At 41.8% G+C, this 25497-nt stretch overlaps 5 protein-coding genes across 11 annotated transcripts in view; 2 read left to right on the top strand and 3 right to left on the bottom strand.

Moving 5' to 3' along the window:
• LOC109467984 (H(+)/Cl(-) exchange transporter 3-like) overlaps window positions 1-11617 on the bottom strand; it is a 22468-nt gene extending 10851 nt beyond the window's left edge. For 3 of the 4 annotated variants that reach the window (XM_019766166.1, XM_019766165.1, XM_019766167.1), the window contains exons 1-7: window positions 11460-11617; window positions 9703-9907; window positions 6454-6534; window positions 3770-3991; window positions 3049-3356; window positions 944-1150; window positions 537-617 (exon numbers count right to left, since the gene is read on the bottom strand). In XM_019766166.1, the coding sequence (XP_019621725.1) occupies window positions 537-617; window positions 944-1150; window positions 3049-3356; window positions 3770-3991; window positions 6454-6534; window positions 9703-9865 (1062 nt within the window). In that variant the 5' untranslated portion in view covers window positions 9866-9907; window positions 11460-11617. The remainder of the gene's footprint in view (window positions 1-536; window positions 618-943; window positions 1151-3048; window positions 3357-3769; window positions 3992-6453; window positions 6535-9702; window positions 9908-11459) is intronic. The other variant, XM_019766168.1, reaches the window with a different exon arrangement.
• A 269-nt stretch (window positions 11618-11886) lies between these two features.
• LOC109467930 (pre-mRNA-processing factor 40 homolog B-like) lies at window positions 11887-21867 on the top strand. 4 transcript variants are annotated; one of them, XM_019766090.1, is made up of 16 exons: window positions 11887-11989; window positions 12648-12759; window positions 13109-13361; window positions 13579-13694; window positions 14014-14094; window positions 14393-14578; window positions 14938-15201; window positions 15587-15670; window positions 16021-16161; window positions 16542-16802; window positions 17069-17343; window positions 17718-17920; window positions 18436-18793; window positions 19083-19354; window positions 19557-19757; window positions 21061-21867. In XM_019766090.1, the coding sequence occupies exons 2-16, from the start codon at window positions 12670-12672 to the stop codon at window positions 21132-21134; spliced, it is 2859 nt and encodes a 952-aa protein (XP_019621649.1). In that variant the 5' UTR covers window positions 11887-11989; window positions 12648-12669; the 3' UTR covers window positions 21135-21867. The 4 variants fall into 4 exon arrangements, with proteins under 4 accessions (XP_019621649.1, XP_019621648.1, XP_019621646.1 ...); XM_019766089.1 differs by having other exon boundaries at window positions 12648-12819; window positions 19557-19754; XM_019766087.1 differs by having other exon boundaries at window positions 12648-12819.
• A 139-nt stretch (window positions 21868-22006) lies between these two features.
• On the bottom strand, window positions 22007-25064 carry LOC109467931 (histone PARylation factor 1-like). The gene is made up of 8 exons (XM_019766091.1): window positions 24968-25064; window positions 24619-24691; window positions 24336-24440; window positions 23872-24058; window positions 23513-23611; window positions 23214-23364; window positions 22961-23048; window positions 22007-22756 (listed from the first exon to the last, which is right to left on the bottom strand). The coding sequence occupies exons 1-8, from the start codon at window positions 24980-24982 to the stop codon at window positions 22449-22451; spliced, it is 1026 nt and encodes a 341-aa protein (XP_019621650.1). The 5' UTR covers window positions 24983-25064; the 3' UTR covers window positions 22007-22448.
• A 35-nt stretch (window positions 25065-25099) lies between these two features.
• LOC109467932 (60S ribosomal protein L9-like) overlaps window positions 25100-25497 on the top strand; it is a 6970-nt gene continuing 6572 nt past the window's right edge. The window contains exon 1 of the mRNA XM_019766092.1: window positions 25100-25151. The gene's annotated coding sequence lies outside the window, so the exon portion shown is untranslated. The remainder of the gene's footprint in view (window positions 25152-25497) is intronic.
• LOC109467755 (histone PARylation factor 1-like) overlaps window positions 25210-25497 on the bottom strand; it is a 3002-nt gene continuing 2714 nt past the window's right edge. Inside the window, exon 8 of the mRNA XM_019765806.1 lies at window positions 25210-25215. Coding sequence (XP_019621365.1) covers window positions 25210-25215 — 6 coding nt within the window. The remainder of the gene's footprint in view (window positions 25216-25497) is intronic.

Below are 25497 nucleotides of genomic sequence, written 5' to 3'. Positions count from 1 at the left end.
ATTTACCTCCCAAAATTACTAAAATTGTGATCATGAGATATCTGGAGGTCCACTGCAGTACCATGACAAGCGGCTAGGAGGTTCAAAACCTCATACACTGTACACCCCCATGAAACTCCTTCCTCTTCGCCCCCGCCGTTCTGCTTCGCCCCCGCCCGTTCTGCTTCGCCCCGCAAAAATCTGCTTCGCCCCGTCGTTCCTCTACGCCCCGGCGCAATTCTGCTTTGCCCCCGTCCTTCTGCTTAGCCCCCAATGGCGGCACAGCTCACAGTCGACACGAAAATCGTCTGCAAAATAACAATAAAGGCTGTGCCGCCAAATTTAAAGTAGCCCATGCTCCGGCAAACATTCTGGACCACCTTTCTGCCAAGTGGCGTTGCACAAATCGGCGGCGGGGGCGAAGAGGAAGGAGTTTCATGGGGGTGAGATTGACATCATTTCAAGTAATTAACATATACTAGTTTAAGGTCTTATTTTGAACATTAGGCTACCATCAGGAAGTCTGCACTAGAATGTAACAGAGCTGGCTGACATACCTCTTCCAGACTGAAGAGAACTCCCCCTATGGGTGCACCAAACGCCACCGACACACCTGCTGCTGAGGCTGCTGACAGGATCTGGGGAACACAATCACATTATTTAATACTAAGTCTGCACTGTGTACAACAAGTGCTTACCAGCTAATCACTTGCCTACAATAAAATGACACATGAAGGAAAATCAGTATCTCAAAATTTGTCCTAAAATGCCCCAAAATTGAGTATCAACAAAATAATGGCAGTAGCATTCTAAGCATGCAGTGCAGGTAAAATCTGTCTGGTTTAGGTAATTTTCAACCAGTGCACTGGTGCAGGTATGCAGAAAAAAGATTTTGAGCCCTGGTTTAAAACACAACTGTTGAAAGTCTAACTTAGTTGACAGATGAATATCGCAGCTGACCCACCTCTCTTTTCTTGGCCTCGTTCCTGCCGTACTTGGGGAACAGGTAGGAGAAGAAGTTTCCGATGCAGCAGGCCACGTGGACCAGCGGTCCCTCCTTCCCCAGACTCAGGCCGGCCGACACCGCCAACATCATGGTCACAGACTTGATGATCAATGTCCACTTCCCCAGGTAACCTCGGATGATGAAACCAGACAGGATGGTCTTGATCTGAAAAGGGAAGATACAGTACTAGTTAGAATAGTAGCCTGGGTGCTATTCGTTTTGTAACAGGGCTCCTTGCACTTTGTACCTCTAAAAATGGATGGATTCCACTCATTCCAGGTTATTAGAATAGGGCATGACGATTGTACTTATCAAATTTTGTGAATGAAGCAAGGACACACATCTTATAAAGGATGCCATTGTAAGTTGTAAATGTCAAACATTTCCACTGTTGTAACACTGTGCATTGTAAGATTCTCTTCTCATTATACCTGACTTTAGCAGAATGCAGTTTAGTTTGGTCAAACCAATCATGATGGGCTCTCTTCTTGCTAGTACGTGTATGCACCATGCACAGTATTTCAATACATGAGCATATTATACTTCTGTATAGACCTAGTACATTCATGCACTGAATCTTAAAACTATGGTGAAAATCACAATGTTCTACGGATGACAGTTATGCAGATGTTACGATCAGGTAAAGGATAAAAAGTGGACTAAGTGCCCCACAAAACATTTCTACAACAAACATTACCACCAAATAGGTGCTGTTCTTGATGCTTCATTTCAACATCAATCAGAAGCTGAAGTGTCCAGGTTTGAGACAGGAGGATTACACTTGGAGTGCCCTTAGTGCGGAATAATGATGATTCAAGGTCAGGATGAGAATATAGATAAGGCAATCAGACCTCTTCCTTACACAGACTCATAAAGTATTCATAGCATTGATTGGTCAGAATCAGAGGCAAAGGAAATCACTGGAACAAAACAGCTCTTCACGTTAAGCCTTAACGATTTGTGCTCCAGTGTCAAAGGTTCTTACAGGTTCTATATTGGAAATTCCCCAGACAATTTGGTTAAGGAAATTCCAAGACCTTTCTTGAGTGTTGGAGTAAGAAATCACATGTTTTGTGATAGGCACTACATTTATATCAACAGTTAAGCCTCCAAACTTGCATCCATGCGCATGGTTTTAACATTGCTCTGAAGCCTTAATTCTTCTTCTTCTTGTTTCGTCCTTAATTAGCACTGGTTCAATTCTGTACCATACTTTCTGGCTGGTACCATTACCTCTAATGACTTGGTGTAAAATTGAAAACACACCGACAAACAAAATATAGTAACAACTGACTTCTGAATTTGAGACTAGGACAGAGTCTATAGTAACAGCTGGACAGGAAGTTCTCTCTGGTTAATTCTCTTTCCCTTTAACAGAAATGAAAGCATGACGCATGTCTCATTAATTTTTCTTCTTCAGAAATCTGAAACATCCTGTTTACGTGGTTCTAAACAGGATGTGTTGTTCCTCTAATTGCCTGTTGCCATGGTAACACATTTCCTGTCTTCAGAGTCAGGATGTGGCTTTATAACCGGTAATGAGAAACAGATGGTCCCTGAGCTCCTTATATTACAGACTCTAGGATACAGTAGAAAGGGTATATCTGAGGAACATACAACATCACTGAATGATGAATCTGGCTATACAAACTTGATTCTATATGCATGTCATGTTCATTTGGCTTTTTTAACTGGCAATGAAGGGCTCTAGATCTTTGGGCTGCAATGTTGGTATTCAGATGAAATGTTTCAAATTACAGGTAGCAGGTGGGTCTTGCAACTTCTTTGCCAAGACAGTAAAAAAGTATGCCTATGTCTAGACATCCTGCTATGGCCTACAATTAACTGCGTAACTTGTAACTTTTGTTTTTCAGTAACAGACACCAGTGCCTGCAAATCATGTGTGTAACTTGTAACTTTTGCTTTTGTGACTGGTATGGTGTTACTGCCAGGGCGCTCTTACTTGGACTGCTTGTCTGGAAATGGACTGAAATCACACATGATGTGCATAACAGAGGTTTTCATCCGTCGCAGACGATGGGAGAACCATGCCTCTTACTCACCTCCGGTATCCCCGACCCGCATGCGTACGGCGCCAGCGTTCTGACCAGGAACACGGCGATGACGGAGAAGGACATGGCCCACAACACGTAGATGATGTAGTCCAGGATGTAGGTGCCGGCGTTCTCCGTGTGGATGCCGAACAGCTGGGACCAGGTCAGCCACTGCGAGCAGCTCCGGTCGTCGAAGGTGGTGTCGTTACTCCCCCAGCAGCACTGCTCCTTGTTCAGCCAGAAAGCCTCGGGACAGATGCCCTCCTTCAGGTCAGACATCCAGCTGGCTCCGATGTCGACTATACCTGCAAACAGACCTGCATAGATACAAAATAAACTGTCAAAGATACCCGCAATCAGACCTGGGCAGAAAACATACAGATTGAGAATAAAATCTGCAGTTTTCAGTAGACTCTGCAACCATCAATGTGCTAAGAGCAACTTAAGGCTGACTAAAACTATAATTTGCCTGTGACACTCAGAGGTCTAAAATACCTGCAAACAGACCAGGGCAGAAAACATACAGAGGCTGACTAAAACTTAGAGGTTCTACAATGTCTGTGACAAAAAATCATGCCACTGTAGAATCAAATAATTAAATTCTGAATGGATAGATTCTAACATCATGATATTTAGATTTTGAAAACTGACTGGTTTTATACAATGTCCCATGTCAATATGAATCATATCTTAACTTATCCTAACATGTTGTCAGGAGGAAATGTCTGACCTGCTGCCATCCCCACGAGCAGCACACACAGCCAGCCTGACCAGGCATCGTGGGTCCCTTTGATCAGGTCCCAGCATGACTCTTTACTCTTCCTGGAGATCTGTTTGTGTCGGAGACGGTCCCGCGAGATGTCCCGCACCCAGTCTATCGTGTGGAAGTCGTCGTACTGCCCGAATTCCAGCATGGTTTCCTCGCTAGAGTCAAGGATGTTGGTAGATGACTCTGAAAAAACGAACAAACAAACAAATGAATTAGTCACCTATAAAATTTTATTTTCTTAAAATGCATAGAACCATACATTCCTCCAATTCCCTCCATGGATAACTGTTTCTTGTTTTCAACATTGATCCTTTATATTCCACCAAAAATACTTACTAAGTAAAAACCTCATTTTGTCAAAACTTCTCCCCATACCGGTATTATAACATCTCCAATCTCCACTATCGTCCCCAAAATGTGGCATACCGGTAAATAAAAAGCATTGCAAACACTGATATATCCATGATAAAATGTCTGCCCAGGTTTGGGGGCTTTAGAGATTGCATAAGAAATCTGATACATTTCAAGCATTGCATATGCCTATACACGTTTCATCCCACCTTTTACATATTGCTTACATAGCAAACATTTTATGACAGGTGTGCCATTACATCTAAAGCTCACCACTCTGAATTGAGCTTGCAGGAAATATTTTGGAAGCAAATTCAAAGTGCGTCGGTGAGAATCAGAGACTATCCGCTGCCTGGCACGGGTCCACGGATCAAGGTGTAGTTTGGGAGTCATTAAGGTTGTGTTACACAAAATGGAGCATCGTCCATGAATACATAACAGTCACTTCTGGGTCTACAGGCAGACATGTAGATAGTTGTTGGTGGCCTTTGGCACAGAAATCTGCTGCAACATCTGCATTCATAACACCATTGTCTTGGAAATTGAACGATTTGGACATGATCATTTAAAAGTGGTTGTTTAAAAAATGTGAAAGAGGTACATTCATGTTAATGCTGATGTAAAACTATGTACAGTGTAATTTTGGTAACATGATATGTTAGTATACATGTAGATATAGTATAATGAAGACTGGTGTCGAGTTAAAAATTTGAACATTTTTGGAATACTGATAAAGATTCTTGTACATCTTGTATCCTTGTATTATTGTATGTATGTATTGTACGCTTATGATGACAATCTTAATTAATTATTAGCATGTTACAACATATTACGGAGCATTTCTCTGGGCTATTTTTTTTCAGCATACGCATTTGCAAGATAAAGCTTTAAACAATCATGGAACGATCACCCATCATCAAGGGAAACAAATTTTTCTACGTGTATAATGCAACATTTTCTCAATAACAAGAATGACATATAATCAATTGACAATTCATATTTGAAAAGGATGTGAGGAAAAACAGAACCCATGGTAGTCTTTCCTAAAACCTTGTCGCTGATCCTCAGAGTCTGTCCCAGCTTACCGGCGTGTCTTCTGAAACTACATAGGATAAAATCCAGTCGTCTCCAGAATACGTCCACATCTGCTTGTTGAGCCAACATCGCGAGCTTCGTACCGAGAATCCGCAGATTTGGAAACGGCAGTCCGTGAAAATAAAATCTCAGAGCCGCACCTATGACTCAGTATAACTTAATATTCCGCTGCAATCAGGTTAGAGATGTCAACGTCACTGGCACATTGTAATATAATCTATGTTTCAGGCAATTTCTTTTGACATTTGTCACTGCTGTTAGAAGTAACATTCAGGTTATTTGAAACTCAATTACTGACTTTAACATCTACATTTCTTGGCTTGGGTCCTGATACTGATAGATGCTGCAGTATTGAACTTTTAAACTATCATAATTTTGTTCTTCCATATGTACAAATGTTTTCTGCTCCTATTGAAGTGATGCTTACCTTGCTGTTATATATGAGGGTTAAATTAAAATGTTTATTGTGTAGTAGTGATTGAACTATAATGATTTTTATTGTATGTCTAAGTACAGTTCATAGTAAAAAAAGTCATTTTGCAATTTGATTGCAAAAACCTTATATATCATAATCACCAATGAATCATTAACTGTCTCCAACATATTATATTACTTAATACATTGTATTTTTTGTGATTCTAGGATCGAGCATATCAATTACATGTACACCAGAGCTCACATTCATTGACAGTCATTTAACATAGCGAGTGCCATTTCATAGTCATACTACATGTAGAACACGGCTTCATGTAAGAAAACAAGCATGAAGGTCAATTTAGCACATATTCCAAACCTTTTATCAGTAATTCCTAGTCCAATTATCCTTGCCTCAATTCCCAAACAGTTGATCGTGCTTCTTTTTCAACCTAATCATTCCAGATTTTACACTGCCTCACATGTAATTACAGACAGACAACATAGCATATGGAACTTACACAACGATACACAGTACTGTGAATACTTCTCATTTGCATCATACAAATCAAGCACTCGATGAATCAAAATCTAAATCACATCTCAAACATTTCTCCTCTTAAGAATTTACGCACAAAATGTAATTCACCTTGATACAACAAGGGATTCTCAATTTTACAGCTGTGAGGTTTTTACGCTCTAAATAATTCAGGATAATAGATTAAAGATGAAGCGGGAGCATTATAATGATGTTAGAGAGGAGAGAATAAGCGGTGTGTTCCTACCACATGAGTTGAGAAAAGGCTGGAGACTGATATCGTCCTGCGACATTCCTGAAGCGTCAAGACGTGTACGTCGGAACCATGCTGTCGTTAAAACGATATTCACCGGTCAGTCGTGTCAATTTCCTCGTCCGCAATTTGCGGGGAGAACGAATGAGAATTCCCTGTGCAAATCACTGCACCATGCTGCCCGGGAATTAAAGGGCTGGCTGATTTTTTTTTCCGATGGCAGAGATGGAAACAAGCTCACATGGTCGCCGTGCCTGCACTCCACGTAAGCACCACGGCTGACCTCATCAAAATGGCCGCTTTCTGGCAACATCATCTCCAAATCTATCCATCATTTTTTAAAATTTCCTTAGAATTTTTTATGCAAATAAGAATATCTCACTGATTTCAACATCACGTTTGTCGTGAATTTTGTCTTTTATTCACAGAATTACCCATCATTCCTGTGACATGATTTAGCATAACGGTTTTGCTAATCAATTCCTGCGCGGTCTGTGATGGTAATTTGGTAAAAAGGTTCCATAGATGCATGCAGAAAGGGGAGGAATAAACGATTCTCCTACCACGATTTTGTCGGCCATCAACAGTGATGAGATAAGGATAAAAATCACACCTAATTATGCATAATTTCTGACATGTGACGGCGGTGACGCAAAGTGAGGACTGTTAATACCAGACGTGGCAGACAGTCGGGAAAACGACATTAGATATTCATTCCGTTTCCCACTCAATTCCTGAGGGGTCGGCTTCCATATATTGATTGGCAACATGACGGTAGGTTTGGAGGCAGAGGGGAGCCACAAGGACGTTATGACACCTGTGATCTATGAGAGTCAGTAAAGGCTGGCGTGTGTCAGATTGTGAATAGCGCAAGTCACTACCATTTAGGAAAACTGTCAATCTTTTCAAATAGAACAATGAGCTAAATTATTATATACAGTGGATGCTGAATAAGATTTGTGTCTGTGTTCGTGGGGCTCCTATTGGGTTTTGACATTAGTAGGATTTAGTGAAATAAAAAATTCTCCTAAAATTAGTAAAACAAAATCACACACACACTAATTTTATACAAAATATTAATGATGACAGAATATTTCTTTGGGATTACAAACATTTTCTTCCAGAGATTTAAATTATTGAATTGAAAATGTAAACCAAAAATTGCCTTTGCATACTTTCCAATATTCAAAATGTCAATAATGAACAAGGTAAATCTGTGAAAACCACTCATTTATCAAAGAAAAACACCCAAGCTGGGAATAAATTTTCAATGACCTGCAGTTCAGACCCGTCCCCTAGGGGGAGCAATTACAGCAACAATCTCACCCCAGGCCGCCCCACCTCCCTCCAGACGGGTAATCCATTTAATTAACTGCAAATTTGCATATCCCTAAATCAGGGCACATTTCAAACGCTCACAGTTGCTGCTAACATTACTCACTGCCGATCTGCAGTCTTTAGAATTGTTTTAACAACATGAAACAGGAGGATGTAACAGATTTTTGAGGATATTGTGGTATAAAACCCCAGGTGTGAAGGGTAATACCAGGTGGATATTAATAATACCTGACATTTTGATGGATAACAGAAGTGTGCGACTATTTCAGACCCTCTCTAAAGGTATTCACTAGGCCGTGGCAATCGGCCGGGCGGCTTTACTGGGCTGATCTGAGTGGGGAATATAAGCTTTGTTGGCTTAGCTTTATCTAGCCGGCTGTCGGGATATAGGAGTATGGAAAACAAGATATCTGGAAAGTAGACCATAATCTACAGTCTCGTATCTTGACATGAAATCAGCATGTTTGAAAGATTTATCTTTTTGTGACCTCAAGCCTCAGTCCTTGAAATCGCTAAGAGATTGCTAAGACATAGTAAGAGGTTATTTTACCACTATTCATTAATTTGGTTATTTATTACTAGGCCAGCCCAGTGGTGTGACTTTTATATTTCATTCTTACATGACTTACATGTTTCAAGTCTTATAATCTAAAGCAATTGATTATTGAGGCTAGCCATCTTGTACCTTACATTTGTTCGAAGCACAAATTCATTCTCATTGTTAGACGTGACTTAACCTGACAACAATGTCCTTGCTTTGCCAGAAAACAGTTTCTTCCATGAGTGTCGCATTTTTGATATTGTCTCTCCAATGCATTTTCATTCATAGCTTCCACCAGGCCTTCCTAATTAGGAGTCATGGGATTATAGAATTCAGCAAAACAGGATGAATAATTGGCCAGGAGAGTAAATCCTGTGGTAATATAATTTTCAGAGATACATTTCCCCTTGGAAGTTCGAAATCTCACAAAGCAAATGAACCTGTATGGTGACCAAACTCTCCTGGCCAATTAATTGTCCAATTTTTGCTAAATTCTACTATACATAACCCGTTAGGACATAGGAAGGCCAGGTGGATGTTAGCCAAAATACAAGGCAACCATCGATCCAGCCAGATGGCATTTATACTGCCTGTACTTAGTGCACTCCATATTTCAGCCAGTCATAAATGTAAAGCCTGTAGACTTAGTTTGGCTCAGTAAATGCTTCCTTAATGCTTTGATGTCTGCCCTTAAATGGGTTAGGGAGAGTATTTCATGGCAGCAGCTAGGTTCATATATACAGGTTCGCACACATGTGTGTTGACATTAGCTATTACAGTACCGGATATCTAATGAACAGGATATTACAGTTCATATTTGGAAAAAATTATGCGTTCATATTCAACTTCAAGACTAAAATGATTATTTCAAACAGACAAAATCCAATAACTACAAAATTATGAACTATCAGTCTCCATGGGAAGTGATCATAGGGCTTCTGTTTGACATTTGAAAGTTGAAGATTAAATATTGGGCAGAGGATAATGGTGATATCACTAGCCATTAATGATATTGGGAAGTTTAAGATTACATCAATAAAACATGATATCTTCTTGCTAGATGGTCTACAGCTTCAGTCAGTTAGTGTCGGTGTCTCTAGCTGCACAGCGCCTATCATGGCTTCAAGTTGCTATAACTACAAAGTACGCAGGGTCCTAACTTAAAAAATCCTTGTGTTCTATAAGACGTTTTTCGGTATAAAATGAAACTGTGCTTTAACTGATTGCAATATAATTACACTTAACAATCAAATGGGTATAGATCTTGTCACAATTATAGTTACACGTGTTTCAGGAAGAAAAATTACTGGAAAGAGAAATCATCATTGACACAGAAGACCATAACCCCTCCAGTTCAGACCCACCTAGAAACGGCTGGTTACTCCCGGCGCTCGTTGTGCTGGCCGTCTCCGGCGCGATCTCCGTGGCGATGTCCAGGAGTTCATCATCATCGTCCGGGAAACCCCCGTTCATGGACTCGTACTTTGGTGTCGACATGTCTTCTTCTAGAAGTTTCTTAGATTCCATCAACAGAAAAACTTGCTTCCTGTTTCCTGCAAAAGCAGTCGCCTGGAAAAATAACAACATATATATATACATAAATTCACTCATCAAATCACTATCCGGTTTAGTGTATATATTCTGAGGGTTAGACGTGCTTGCACACCTTTGCTGAGGCTTGATGCAGCCCGCCATTTGCCTCTATCCTGTAGGTTGATGTTATGTAGGTTAACTTACTCTCAGGTGTTAGAAATCCTCACTAACAATTTTTTCTAAACTCAAACATATACGTATCCCATTGAATTGATTCTGACTGGCACTTAACAAGGTATTCTTTGCTGGCTTTGATGCACTAGTAATCCTTCTGTAAATTGTTCTCGGTTCAGCAAAGAGGTCAGCTACAGCACAGTGTTTGGGGCTACCAGTTGATTTACCGGGGTACTTTCTAGTGCATGTACATGTAAATTGGATTAGGGACTAAATCAATGTTATAATTCATGGAGGTAAAAAATCACAAGTATAATTCATCCCAAATTTAGACAGATTCAGTATATTGTTGTGGTTATCTAGATAACAAGATAGCAATATTCCAGCCATTATACACATAACATGTTGGTCAATCTGTTTTGAAAACTAAGTTCCACATAATAGAACATAAAGTATTGATTGTAATTCTATATTTACAAAAATATTGAAAAGATATAAAGCTAACGTCATCAAAACATTTACACTTTAAGTTAAAGTTTAACTGTAAACTGCTGACAGAAACTTAGTAATACAGGCACTTCCTTCTGCATGGCTTGTAAGAATCTATCTTCCACTGTCCTAATTTTCAAATTCTGACACCTACACCCCTGTGATGTAACCAGATACCCAGGGACCAGTCATATGACACTCTGTACACACACACGCTGATACTTGCTGCCAAAAGGCGTGCTGTCTTTTTGTAAATTACATAGATTGTGTGTTTACCCAGATCCAAACAGTATGTCTAAACTTATGTTAAAGCACATTTTGATTCTACAAAGTCGATACCAACTGAAATAAGTCAGATTAAGAAGAATTTTAGGTCAAACGTTACGTTAGTGAATACGCAACAAGTCAGTAATACTGTGTGTGACCTTACGTTATGTGTAAATTATCAAAACAACATATTTTGCATTGCGCAATCAAAACAAACTCTGACTAAACTGTACCATACCTCATATAGTTATACTAGAGCCCTTAAAAGGATGTTCAACATTCCTAAACCGTTCAAAGTAAGTACAGGAACTGTTACAAACGCTCTAAAGGCTGAACTAGGTGTCAACTTCCCCTCGCACCAAATATCTACCTGACCCCCACACGCCCCCCTCCCCCTTCTCCAGCTGCACTTTTGGGGTTCCATTTTCGTCTGCTTGAAGGTTTTCTCGTATCATAGGTGATTTTCCTTGCAAAACAGATGTTTTTAAATCAAACTACAGTCGAATTTACGCCAAAGCAGGGCGGGAAAAGGTGGCGTAAAACATCTATATCGTTTCCGCCATGCGTTTTATAAACCACTTGCACAGCTCTCAGCTCTACAACCGCACTGACCACAAATAATTAACTTTTTTCGCCAATTTGTGGCTTTTTTACATACCTGATGTACCGCTCGCTACACTCGGGCTGTCCCAAAGGTCTCTGTTACGGAGCTACTCAACAATCATGGCGCCAATCGTCGTAAAAGCGAGACAATTCATCTCACCATGAACCAGAAGCGCGTGACATACAGGACTGTTCGTCTGCAAAATTGCTATTCATGACAGACCGACAGTTGCGTGAACAGCGCCACCTAGCTGATTTTGCAAAACTGCAGTGACGCCAAAACTATGATATTGATTTGCATCAAATATTAGGCATAAAGCAATTAAATTCTGAAGACACAGTTGTATTAAGGAGAGTGTGAGAGGTAGAAAAATGGGACCAAAGTTTATTTTACTGAGCTCTAGCTGGGACCAGTCAAGCAATAATACGAATATACCTGCAGTACAAAAATTGATCCGCATAGAGGCGCTTCTGCACTGCCCCGCCAAACCACACATTGTCGTCACGCGTGCCCTGCGAGAGAAGAAAGACCACATCTTTCCGGGACGCCACAAAAAGGTGGAAAGTGCTGTTTTTTGGTGGCAGGTAAGAGCTCTATAGTGCATGTATGATACATTTTTGACTTTTGCACATATTCGGATATAATATAACTTGGAGGAAGAGGAAGTTTAGTGTTTATTTTGGGGAAAAATGGGTAGACAAAATCTTTGTGGGAGGGGGGCGTAAAATCCTCCATTTGTATGATATTTTACTGGAAACACAATCGTCTGATGGATGTTACCATGGCCTCAATGTCCTAATCATACTGATATTAATGAAGTGGACTTTATATAGTGTCAAACTAACTTGAAAAGTCGTACTTGATGAGTGCACAGTTTAGTGGGAGGGGGGCATCCCATGCTATGGTTTGACCCAAGCAACATATGCTAGGCACAGGTTAGTCTTGTTTAGTTGTCTTTAGAGTAGGCTATTTTCCAAGAAGGGACAAAGGGAACTGATGTAAAGGAGACACAATGTGACATATTACCGGCATGCAACACGGTGGCAGCTGGCCATATTACACCAAACGACTTGTTAGTGTTACACCGAACCTTTGCACATGATTATCTAACTTCAGTGATGATGCCCCTACTGTACTTGGTGGCAGGGAGTTCCACTCTACGATAGTTCTAGGAAAGAATGAGTTCCATACCACATATATAAACTTGAAAGTGAACTGTGTATGTTTTCCATCTCCCCCTAGCGGTTGGTGAGTGCACTGCAGGATGAACAAGCCGCCCGGCGGACCGCAGCCCGGCCAGCCCCCGCCATTCCCCGGGGGCGGACCGCCGCCCATGATGATGCCGCCCTTCGCTGTAAGGCCAACTAGCATCATGATTGGTTCTTATGATGTGGCTTTACTATCCAGACTCAAAGTAAATGCACCTATCACTAACATCCCAGAAGGGGTTTGGGGGGGTTTCATCCAACTCTGGGGTACTATCTCATCTTCGATGTAGTTTATGCCGTTAGTTTTTTTTTGCTCTGTGGCTTAATCATAACCTTTTATATCCTAACCGGTGTTTGTTTGTGATGGTGTAGATCTTAACATATTTAGTTGACTTGATTGCATCTATAACATAAACATAACATTAACATTGTGGAAAGAAAGTAGGTGCAAGAGTATTACACAGACATATTCTTTTCTGCAACGTTTTCTTACAGATGCCCCCAGGAATGGCACCACCTCCAGGTTTCCTCCCCCCTCCGGGCATGGGCCAGCCGCCCCCTCGCACGATCCCCCCTCCTGGTATGTCCCAGCCCCCTCCGGGGATGAGTGTCCCTCCTCCTGGCATGACCATGCCCCCCTTCGGCCACCCCCCTCCCATGCCTGGTATGCCCATGATGCCCCCTCCAGGGATGACCATGCCTCCCATGGGAATGCCGGGGACACAGGCACAAGCACCAGGGACTACAGGTATGTACTGTCTCTTATGTGTACTGTAGATTCAGTATGGATTTATATGCAGCTACTGTATTGTCCATTTGCTCACAGTAGTACTGGAAACAAGTCAATGAACAAGAAAATGTAGCTGTGGGCTAATATACAGATCTGTTTGGATGTTTGTGTATGAAGCTCTGCTAGATTTCACACACACCGCACGCAGGTGATGAGAGTGTTGTTCATGTTTCAGCTGCACCGGCTGTCACTGCGATGGCGTCCGGGGCTCCAGGTGTGACCACGCAGGCAGATCCAGCCGGTACCAAGGTGACGGGGTTTGTTTCCGGATCAGACCAGCCCATGCAAAGTGTAAGGGAACAGGTTTCGTTCGCCAAAATCACTCACTAGTAGTTGTTCTAGTCTTAAGTAATCTCCTGTATGATGTTACTCACTCAATCACTCTGTAAGTCCCATAACTGTGAGCTGTAGGGGCAGTCTGTCCACAAAAAAGTCTATCTGTCTATTAGTAAAATTACAACTGTTACAGCTGTAACACAGCTTGCCTTTAACTCACACACAATGAAATCAGTTGTAATCATGTTAAGTTTTAACCTCTAAGTCCCTGTGATAAGATGTGAAGTCCTGAGTGTAGTTTCATGTGTAATTTCTGCTGTGTTTGTTCTAACAGGCGACAGCTGTCAATCCACAGCTGGCCTCCGTACAGCAGGAGGGCGTGGCCGCCTCACCTGGGACGGCCTCACCTGCACAGGTATGTGTTAGAACACCTGCTGTCAGGTGCCACTGGTAGACTAAGATCCAAACAGTTGCAATATATGAGCAGGGCCTTATGCAATACCAAACAAGAAGGTATACCCACTCTAAGTTGAGTCTAGGAATAGTCTTAGACTCAAGGATATAAAAAGTTAAGGAAGGGGTTATAAGCAATTTTTAATTCTACTTCAATTCATGTTACGGTACGCCCCTCCCTTTGATATGTTTCCCTTTCTCTTGATTCTTGCTTCTGACATTTAAGTCTAGTTTAACAAAAGTTAGAACATTTTTTGCAGACGTCAGAAAAGCCCAAAGAGGAGAAGAGCCCGTGGACAGAGCACAAAGCGCCGGACGGGAGGACGTACTTCTACAACTCCAAAACCAAACAGTCGACGTGGGAGAAACCTGCCGAGCTGAAGAGCCACGCGGAGCTGCTGCTGGACTCGTGTCCATGGAAGGAGTTCAAGGCAGACAGTGGCAAGGTGGGTGGTGTAGTGTGTGGTGTAGATGTGTGATGTAGTGGGTGTGTTTCTGCAAGAAACATGACCACAGTAAGGGGACTATGGTCGTAGCCCTCTGAGACACAATTTCCTGCTTATTGAGGGAGAATTCTTTGGTTATTGCTTCATTCTCAAGTCAAATTTTAATTTCTTTAAAGATTTATGAAGGGTCACAAGGTTCTCCCCCAAAAGGAACATCCCCACGCTGGTTACTAAATCACAGCATAGGGGCCTAAATCACAGCATAGGGGGTTCACTCAATAGCCTAGTGAGAATCTTGATAAATAGGACTAGAACATGATCACATGTTAATATTCAGCTTTTGACTTGTACCTTGGCAGGTTTACTACTACAACTCTCAAACCAAAGAGTCGCGCTGGACCATCCCGAAGGAGCTGGAGGAACTGCGAGCCATGATCGCTGCCCAGGGTCTGGACAAGCTGAAGACGGCGGGCGGGGACTCAGCCGACAGCAGCCCTGCTGCGACCACCCCGGGACAGGCGCAGCAGCAGGGAACACCTGGGCAGATGGGAACACCTGGACAGGTGCTGACACCTGGGCAGGGCGTGGCTACACCTGGGCAAGTCATGGCAGCTGGGCAGCAGGTGAGGGGAACTTCATAGTACAAGAGTGTTTACACAGTTTTTGTTCACAGTGTGTGCAAAATTCAAAAAGTGGCTGAGAAGAGGAAGAGTTTCTTAAGCAAGGATAGGTGTTTGTTAGAAGGTCCACAATTTATAGCAATCCAAGATGCTTTTCTGAAGTCTCAGTCACAAGAAATTTGCTTTAAATCATACAATTTCTCTTCTAAATGAATGCCATGGAAGTTGCTAAACATACTATTACTAGTATTAGAAATTTGAGGTAAAATCAGTCACGTCACAGTATGTGTTTTGATGGACTTACTAAGAATGTTCTAAAGTTGAATTGTCATAGCAATAACAAACCTGTGATCAATTGTGTTGACTTCTCTGTTCCTTTGTTCCCCAGGACATGACGACCCAGCCTGCATCTGTGGTGGTGGTGGTGCCTGCAGTAGACACAGCTGCAGTCGCTACACAACAGGCTGCAGAGGTCAGCTGAAGTCTCTCATTCTTCTTCTCGAAGTTTGGGGACAGTTTTCTTCAGCATGTAACAATTGTGTACTTGAGTACTTTTGAATTGCCTCTCAAAAATATTTTGGGTTATTGTGCTGTGTAAGTTTTTACTAGGGGAAACTGGCAAATAACAGTAAATAGTACATGTAGTTTTCTAGTAGGAAGAATTATATGAGGGAGGCAAAAGTTAACCCGTTAGCACAGTTAATACCATTTTTTGTCTGTGTTGACAAAAGTCAACAAAAAGAGCAAAGTAACTGTTGATAAAATGCATGTGACCTTTTCCTTGTGAGTGACTTCCATGATGAAAATGTTGTTATTCCCCAGGGAACTCCATCAGAAGCTGACACAGACGACAAGTCTCAGCCTGGCGAGGACACGACTGACAGCGCTCCTGAGAAGAAGGAGTACGTCTACGCTAACAAGGCCGAGGCCACCGCAGCGTTTAAAGCACTGCTCAAGGAAAAGGTGCCTTTCTTTTCGCCAGTTTTCTCTGTTTCTTGACAACCATTAGACGTAAATCTTCAGCATTTCTGCCATGGCTCTGGTTATTGTATTACAAGTTTACAATACAGTTGGGTGATTTCAATTTTTGCTCAGTTTGGCTCCTAACGTTCTGTCCATGTTATATACAAGTTGTAGTATTGGTTTTAGGGACAAATAGCAGTTTTGATATCTCAACATGTATCAAAAGACCAGGGACTGTAAAGCCTGTAGGCCCTGGAGGGAGCAAAGGGCCAGTTACTTGCCTAAGCAATTAGGCAGGCAAGTAGGCATGTATCTTTGTATCTGCAGTAAAGATGTAGCAGAGTTTTTCTGAAGTCTAACGTTGTGTGTCCCACTTCCAGGGAGTTGCGTCCAACGCCACGTGGGAACAGGCCATGAAGACAATCGTCAACGACCCCCGTTACGGAGCCCTCAAGAAGCTGAATGAGAAGAAGCAGGCCTTTAATGCCTACAAGACGCAGAGAGCCAAGGAGGAGAAGGAGGAAGAACGACAGAGGGCCAAGGAGGCGAAGGAGAAGCTGCAGGAATTTCTTGAAGGTCATGAGAGGATGACCTCAACTACCAAGTACAGGAAAGCAGAGAGCATGTTCTGTGACCTACAGGTCAGTGACTTCTATGTATTCTGCATTCATTAAATCCTTGGCTAACTTCATGAATTGTGGTGAGGGTTTAACTAACTTAAGCACTTGTTTGGCATTAGTAACTTTTATTGTTGAACTGTAATTAGTTTTGAAAGGTGAAATATAGACAGTTTCTTTTGCAACTTGGCTTTGACACAAAATACAGCAATGTTAGATACCTACTTTGGCTGATACCTATTTGTTGGTATATTATTATTCTTGTTATACATCTGTCTGTTCTTCCACAGGTCTGGCAAGCGGTTCCTGAGAGAGATCGGAAGGACCTGTACGAGGACGTCCTCTTCTTCCTGGCGAAGAAGGAGAAGGAAGACGCCAAGGTGCTGCGCAAGCGGAACATCGCGGCGCTGAAGAACATCCTGGACAACATGGCCAACATCACGTACAAGACGACGTGGTCGGAGGCCCAGCAGCACCTGCTGGATAACCCCACCTTCGCTGAGGACGACGAGCTGCAGAACATGGACAAGGAGGACGCTCTCATCTGCTTTGAGGAGCACATCAGGTGTGTTTCATCTTCAACAGATTGCAGTCACACTCGCTAAGAGTGTAGACTGTTGTAATGGTAAAAGGCAACGGTGGTCATTGAGAATTTGATCCTTGTGTACCCTTTGTGTTGGAATTAAGTTTCGCATTGTACTATAATGGTAAACTTGTTTAGTATTCGGGATTCAGTAAAAAAGTGCTGGTCAGCTTAAGATTGAACTTCTTATGTTTCTTGCATGTTTATGACACAGCATGTAACCAGCTGACCTCTCCTCATTAGCATTTTGCCATTGCTGCAAGATATGTACATAAATGGTGTGGATAACCTGGTCATTAGTAATGTGGTCTGCTTGGATCGCACTTCTGACACCATGTTGTTTCCTGCCCTGTCAGAGCGCTGGAGAAGGAGGAGGAGGAGGAGAAGGAGCGTCAGCGGGGGCGGGAGAGACGTCAGCAGAGGAAGAACCGTGAGGGTTTCCTGGTCCTGCTGGACGAGCTGCATGAGGCGGGACAGCTGCACTCCATGTCCACCTGGATGGAGCTGTACTCCATCATCAGCGCCGACGTCAGGTTCACCAACATGTTAGGCCAGCCAGGTACCAACAGGCATCTTTCATTTCTTTTGTTCATACTCACTTACTCAGTCCCCTCACAGCCTAGTGGCGCTTTGGGATCCAGTAGCTTCTTCCATCTGGGACGATCAGCAGCCACCCTCAGTGCTTCATCCATTGAGAATCCGTGTCTTCTCACTTCTTTCTCCATGGTCCTTCTCCACGTCTCCTTAGGACATCCTTTCTTTTGTTCATAAGGCCATGCTGATTTGATTACATGGATGAAATCTGCACGTGCATGAATTTTCATCCATTTCCAAAAGTTGTCTAGAGTTACTGAAATGACTGCCAACAAAATTTTCTTTCAATTGTATCAACAGGACATTATTTTCCTATGACCCTCCAACATGATGAAACTGTTCTTGGAGTATAACATGTTTTCTTTTTTTGCTGAATGTATGATCTGATTGGTTGTAATTCTGATTTTTTTTGGGGGCATGCTTGTATATTTTATGTCAATGCTTGCAAAAGTTTGAACCAGCTGATTTGGAATTTTACAGGGTCGACACCTCTGGACCTTTTCAAGTTCTATGTGGAAGACCTCAAGGCTCGCTTTCATGACGAGAAGAAAATTATCAAGGACATTCTCAAGGATAAAGACTTTACTGTGGAGGTCAACTCAAGTTTCGAAGACTTTGCGACTGCGATTAGTTCTGACAAACGTGCAGCTACACTGGACACAGGAAACATAAAACTGTCCTACAACAGCCTGATTGAGAAGGCAGAGGCCAGAGAAAAGGAAAGACAGAAGGAGGAAGCCAGGAAACAACGAAGGAAGGAAGCAGCGTTTAAGAACATGCTTAAACAGGCCACGCCACCTCTGGATCCTACCTCAACCTGGGACGATGTTAGGGACAGGTCTGTATCTGTCAGAAAACTGTGTGTGTAGAAACTTCATATTGTCAAATGTAAAGTAATGGAAAGTGATCTCGACCAAGTTTTAACTCACAGTCAATATCCTATACGAAGGACTGCAACCCTTTACATTATCGTGCATTTCAGGTGAGCGACAGCAGCCAGGATTCGAACTCCCAACCTCTTAGTCCAGAGGCAGGGTCGCTTACCACTGGACAATGCACGCAAATGTAGTCCTTAATATTATGGAATGTATATTTTATATATTTACTTTTCCTCTGTATTCCTTCAGGTTTGTAAATGATGCAGCCTTTGACCAAATCCTGGTGGAATCAGAGAGAGCCAGACTCTTCAAGGAGTTCATCCAGGCCTTGGAGACGGAGTGCAGCCACCACCACTCCAAATCCTCCTCCAAGAAACATTCCAAGAAGGCCAAGAAACACCGCAGCAAGAGGTCAAGGTCACACTCTGCATCAGAGTCGGAGGAAGAGGAGAGGTCACACAGAAGGTCATCAAAGAAGAAGAAGCGGTCACGGTCAAGATCAAGATCAGAATCCACAGATAGTAAGTCACTTTCTTACGGCTTATCTTGTAGAGTTCAGTTGCATCTTAAAGCCAAGGCTAGATGAATTAAAAGAACATGGATCTTAGTTCTTGCTCTGTTTCCTGGTCTTCTCATCATTCAGCCCAACGAAGGTGTAAGAATTCTGCTTGTTCTCCACCTGAGAACTTGTATTGATCCAGATCCACTTGTCTCCCCTGTCAGGATCAGACTCGGAGGAGAGCCGCAGCAGATCCAGGAAGCACAAGAAGAAGTCGAAGAAGCGGCGGCACCGTTCCCACTCGTCCGACTCGGAGCAGGAGACCAGGAAGGCGGAGAGGAAGTCCAGAGACAAGTCGGAGTCCCGAGCGAGCCCGCCCCCGTCCGATTCCAAGAAGGAGAAGACAGGATGGGATACGTCAGGTGGTACATAATCCTGCTCCATGGATGACAGTGCTGAGTTTCCTTCTAACTACCACAGCTCGAAATCTGAACCAAACAATCTTGTCCCTGAGTCCACTATCTAGGACAGAAGTTTTTCACTGGCCTTTCATCATTTCCATTAATACACTAACTGAGCACTGGTGAATATAATGTTGCTCATAAATTTGATGTTTATGAAACAAGGAAAAGAAACAAATTTGTAGGCTGCCTATAACAGCAAGGTAAAGTTGTGATTTTCAAGAAAGATTCATGGTTTCTTCATTTGAAAGTTTGGGAGTGTTTTATCCCTAGATAGGACAAGGTTTCCGGTCTGTTTCGAGTTCTGTGGTTATTTCATGTTGCTGATCACCCCTGTATCAGAAATGGACTATTCTTCTCTCTGAGAATCACAATAGATATGTGGCTGGTACCACTAGACATTACGGGAGTTCACAATATTTAGGCAACTTAAATGTTACATCAAATTTTTTTTACATCAAAGTGCAAGGTGGATGCTTCAATTGTTCTAAATGAGATACTGCAAGAAATAAATGTTTCAATACTGAAACTTCTCACACTAACTCGAGAAGTGTGTGTTGGATGCCCAATGAAATGCTTACACTGGTGGGGTTGACTCAATCAGTCCTACTTCAATTCAAGGGTTGAGTTTCACATTTCAAGTATACCGGCTTTTTGTTGATGAAATGGTGATAATTTGACCCTCAGCAGCCATGTTGGAGTACATCAGCAGCTGTTGGCATGTGGAACAGATGTACAGTCTGTTACAATGTCCTCCAAACGCAAAACAATGTCGCAAACGTCATATTGAAAGTCTGTATACAAAACATTAGAACTCTAGAGGAATCTCGAACACATAACACCAAAGGTAACTTTACATAGAGGATGCAGACTGAAATTAGCCTGCTCGTTAATTGACAATCAAACTAATAAAATTAATAGAATGCTGATAGATAACTTTTACCTAATTCTTTAATTCATATGTATTATTTTTTCCCATTTGCACACTTATTTGAATGTGCTGTTGAGATGAATTACCTCAAGTAGTAATTGTGTGAGATATTGTTATTTGACTGTGGTACCACTGACCTCATTGTATGATTATTTTATAACAGTGATGTGTATATAAATATATCATGTGTAGATACTGAAACAAGTACACATTCATGTGGTCAATGCACAGTACAAGAGCACTTTATACTAGCAGAATAAAATGTGGTCTTTACTGCTTGAGGATGTGGATAAGTGAGGCTGTTTCCCTTTATTTCTTCACTCCTCTCCCCCACAGAAAGCGACCTCAGTGAAGGGGAGCTTGAGAGCCGCAGACGAGCCCTACTCCAACAGCTAGCAGATGACCAGTAGTCCAAGAGTCTTTCTTCTGTGTAAATAGTGACGTCCAAGGGCAATGGGAAGGGGGGTTAAATCATAGGCCCAGTATTGAGACTGGGGCACACCTAGTGTAAATGGGAGGCAATTTGTGAAAAACAAACATGACCAGAAGCAGTCTGCTGCCACCCTGGCAGTTCTGTGGTAAATACTGAGTTGTAACTGAAGTACTGGAAGTAGTCTTCTTACGCTGACAAAATGTTCCTGATGGTTACGTACCCGATGGTTCTGTAGGTGGCATAGTTCATGAATCTGTAATTAGAATCCTGCAGAGAATCCTACAGTATTTCCCACATTGTAGGGAGACAACACAATTTACGTCCGTATTACTAGTAATCAGTTGTAGTAATACATTCATTTTTTAAAGCTTATAGCATGTTTGTAGCCATGTCCTGAAATCACTGTTATGCCAAAATAAGCTTGTTTTGTCCACTGTGTTTATTGCTTTAGAAATGCCTGTATCACATACAAACCAATTAGCATACAAACTACTGTTGTGTTGTAGGATCTTGACCCTGTTCGAGTTCACAGCAGGGGTTTAAATGTTCTTTGTTTCTGACCAAACTTTTGTGTATTAGTAAAATAATGTGTCTTAGTTACCAAGACAGAAAACTTCCAAGTCTGTAGAAAATTCATTACTTTGCAATTTCTGGGGCCAAGTTGCAGAATGTTGCCACAAGTGTCATGAGAATATCTTTTCTACATTAAATGTCACTCAGAGACATTTTCAGGAAACTGCTTCAACGTTTATTTCTCCATTTGTGAATATACAACATGCGATAAAAAAAACTTACCATAAGACCAGGTATAATTAGACTACAAATACTGTATACTTGTCAATATGAAGAAGATGGCAAAGGTATGTTGCAATTTTGTAGATCAAGGAATGATTTGAGTGATACTGAAAACATAAACATTCTTTTCTTTGGTTCTAGTTCAAAAGGATTCCTAGTTGAAAACATAAACTTTCTTTTCTTTGGTTCTAGTTCAAAAGGATTCCTAGTTGATTACATCTTAATCTTAAAAAGTGTAAGCAATACAAATCAAAATGCACTACCGGTAAAAAAGAATGTTATAAAGTTGTTGACATCACATAAGTTACAAGTATCTGTTCAGGCTATTTTTATGGATATAATACATGTCCAGATTGATGAAAAGAGTGCGAAATAAATGTTCCTAGTTCAAATTTGTCACACAAAGGATAAGATAATTTGTCTCTGTCCAAACATGTGACAACATAGACTCTAGAGAGCATCCAGTGAGTACAAAGAAGCTATGGCATGTTTACAGTTATTTCCCCTTAAGCCTGGCCAGGTCTGTTTTTCTTCTGTCGTCTAAATGTGCCTCGATGACTGGCCCGAAGTCGTCCCTCCCCAACAGCTGGTAGGCCAGCGGTAGGAGGTTCCTGACGGCCTTGTGGAAGAAGTGAGAGCCGTAACAGAACAGGTCTATCCCAAGCTCGTACCCCATCCCGTAGTCACACTCGTCGTTCGCAAACTGCACCAGCGTGACGATTTCCTGCAGGTCCCCAAAACGGGTCATCCGTTCATCATCATCCTTCGCCTCAACAACTTTCTTCAGAATCTTCTTAAGATCACCTGTGAAGAGGAGAACTCTTACACGTAAGTTTGTTTACTCCAACCCTCTTTTTATTCAAAAGCATGTACATTTTTGTTTTGTCAAGTATTTTCTGTTCATTGTCATTGCATGTTTCACTTAATGTATGAAAATACTACTGAAGAGAAACTTATTGTAGTGCAATGTGGAAGGAAAGAAGCAACACAGATGCTGGGGTTCCTTACCGTCAGTCTCAGGTAGCTCCCTATACCCCACCTCATTACTGTCCAGGGGCACCACTATTGCTGCACCATGAAAGGTTGGGGTCACCATCTGTGACAATGACAAAAACATATTTTTTACCAATACAGTATGATTTTGTAACAAACAGATTAAACTGAATTTATCCTTTAGTATGTCTTGACAAGTGTTACATTTTGGTTCTGTAGTTCTAAAATTATATTGCAAAAAAAAGACTGCTAGAAAGGAATTCATTACCTTCTTCCTTCTTGCCTTGAAAGATGCTGGCTGTTCCTCCAGTGAGTACCCTCCCTCCTTTGCCTGCTGTTCCAGTTTGGAAGACAGTTTGTTCAACTCTTCTTTCTTCTTCTTGTCCTTCGTTTGTTTCAAAACTTTGTTGAGATGCAATCTACACAATAAAACAAAGTAGGTAGCGTGCAGGTTACATGCATCTACATGTAGTTGACAAAACAGGTCTTAACACCAATTTTTCATTTACCTTTCACAATCAGTACCAAAAAGGCTACAGACAAGATGGCAGTAGAACAGACACATACTTGACAGCTGCAAACAGGTTGTCCCCCTGAGGAGAAATGGTGTAGTTCTTCTGCGCATGGTTTGAAGCCACAAACACTGGTTTCTTGTTTGGTTCATCTCTGTAATAAAAACATTTTTCAAAACATTTATTCAGTTGAAGTATCCTCATGGCATAGTGTATGTCCATGCATTTTAACTGTAAGATAAACTTAAAAACTGGAGGCGAGACACGGAGAGGGAGCTGACTGAACTGGGGATGTGCTGGGAAGATGTCGAGATAGAAACCCAGAACCGAGCCGGATGTAAGAGGATCATCATGGGCCAAGGGCCCAAGTAAGTAAGTACAAGTAAAAGTTACAGCCTATAACTCTTCCTGTACCTGAAGTAACCGATATGGTGCTGTGTCTCGTCATCTCCCTTCATGACAGTGAGGAACTCCGGTGGGTCGTAGAAGTATCTCCAGTGGAGGAGGAAGTCTGCTTCTTGAGCACCTTCTGTGATCACCTTGTCAGCCAGGAGATCATACGGACCAACAAGCTCCAAGCCAAGTGTGCTGTCCAAGGCCCCTTTAGAGAAAAATCAAATGTTGTAGAACTTGTAGTGTTTCTATACAAGAAAACAATATGGGCAATCACCATGACATCACAGTCATGACAGTGGTAGGCAAAAAGCTGTTGATGTGGTGTAAACAAAAAACAGTGATTGTTTGTATGGTGTTCTTCATATACAGGTTCATTGACAGGTACCAGAACTGCTATCATTGAATTAAATTTTCATGATCAAATAAGTTACACTGTAGGCTTGTATGTAACGTGTTAACGTTACACTATTAAAAATACTGACCTGCAGGATTTTCTGCATCCAGAGTCTTGCAGAAGTCCCAGAGCTGGTAGAAGTCATTGGGCAGATCAACTTTGAACTTGGCCTTCAGATCTTCATGAAGTTCAGCTATTAATACAGGGGTGGATGTTAAGAATGGTCTATAACATTATATCACAAGAAAACGTGATGTTAAGCCTACGAGACCGCGCGAGACTAAGTATGACATAATTTTGTAGTACTAGTAGAATACTGCTAATAAATTTTATCATGAGAATTTCACCTGATGATCAGAGAAGGTACTGACCTGTCCTGGTGCGACTGTCGCCTCCTCCATCGTCTATCTTCGCTTTCTTCCGCGGAGGTCCGGATTTCTTACTCTGTACGAGGAGATTTGTCATAAATCATGTGTCTACATTAAGCAAACATAGTGTTTTTATCACGTTTTTCTGCAAAGCAACAAAATTATGTCGGGGTTAGGAAACTGCCCTCCCCCTTCATATTTTCACTTTTAACTTTCAACGTTAACGCCTGGCAGTAAGTTATGGCATCATTAGCGGTGTTTACAAAGCTTCTGACGAGTATTGCTTATACAGAAACATCCGTAATATCGTTACAAACGAATTTTAATCACGCATCAGAACGCATGGACCCACCTTCTTGTCCGCCATGTTTTCCCGCGAAAACTTGCTTACAAAGGTTTTAGACAGATGCTGTGATTGGATATTTGCTGTCACCACCAACCAATCCGCACTCGGGATACAAAGACAGCGTATCGCGAGCTACTTCCGCTCCCACAATGCCTTGTACTTCCTCTTTCTTTCCTCCATTGCGCTAGAGGTAAGCCTAAAACGGAATTACTTCACAATCCTTCTAATATTTATCCAATGTAGAATCATCATCCCTGAAAAATATTCAATACCAACAGGAAACACTATAATGGTGCTGTGGGGGTCGTTATTTTATGTAGGATCGTGTTGGTATGACAGCTTTTGGGCCGTGATTTCAAGACTCGATCCAGGACCTGAGTTCCAACATGGCGACATACTATGGACAACAAATCGTTCCTAACTTATTTCTGTCCTAGCTACCAACAGAATGCACGACACGTAGAAATCGAAAAGATTTAGAGCTTAAGTACCATGTCAAGATACAACGTATATACTGTATAGCGTGTATAGTAAAA

Source organism: Branchiostoma belcheri, unplaced genomic scaffold, assembly GCF_001625305.1.
Source record: "Branchiostoma belcheri isolate BF01 breed outbred unplaced genomic scaffold, Haploidv18h27 scaffold19, whole genome shotgun sequence".
In the NCBI taxonomy this organism is placed as follows: domain Eukaryota; kingdom Metazoa; phylum Chordata; class Leptocardii; order Amphioxiformes; family Branchiostomatidae; genus Branchiostoma; species Branchiostoma belcheri.
Note: the sequence above shows the minus strand (reverse complement) of the source record. Positions and strands in the feature narration are given on the sequence as shown.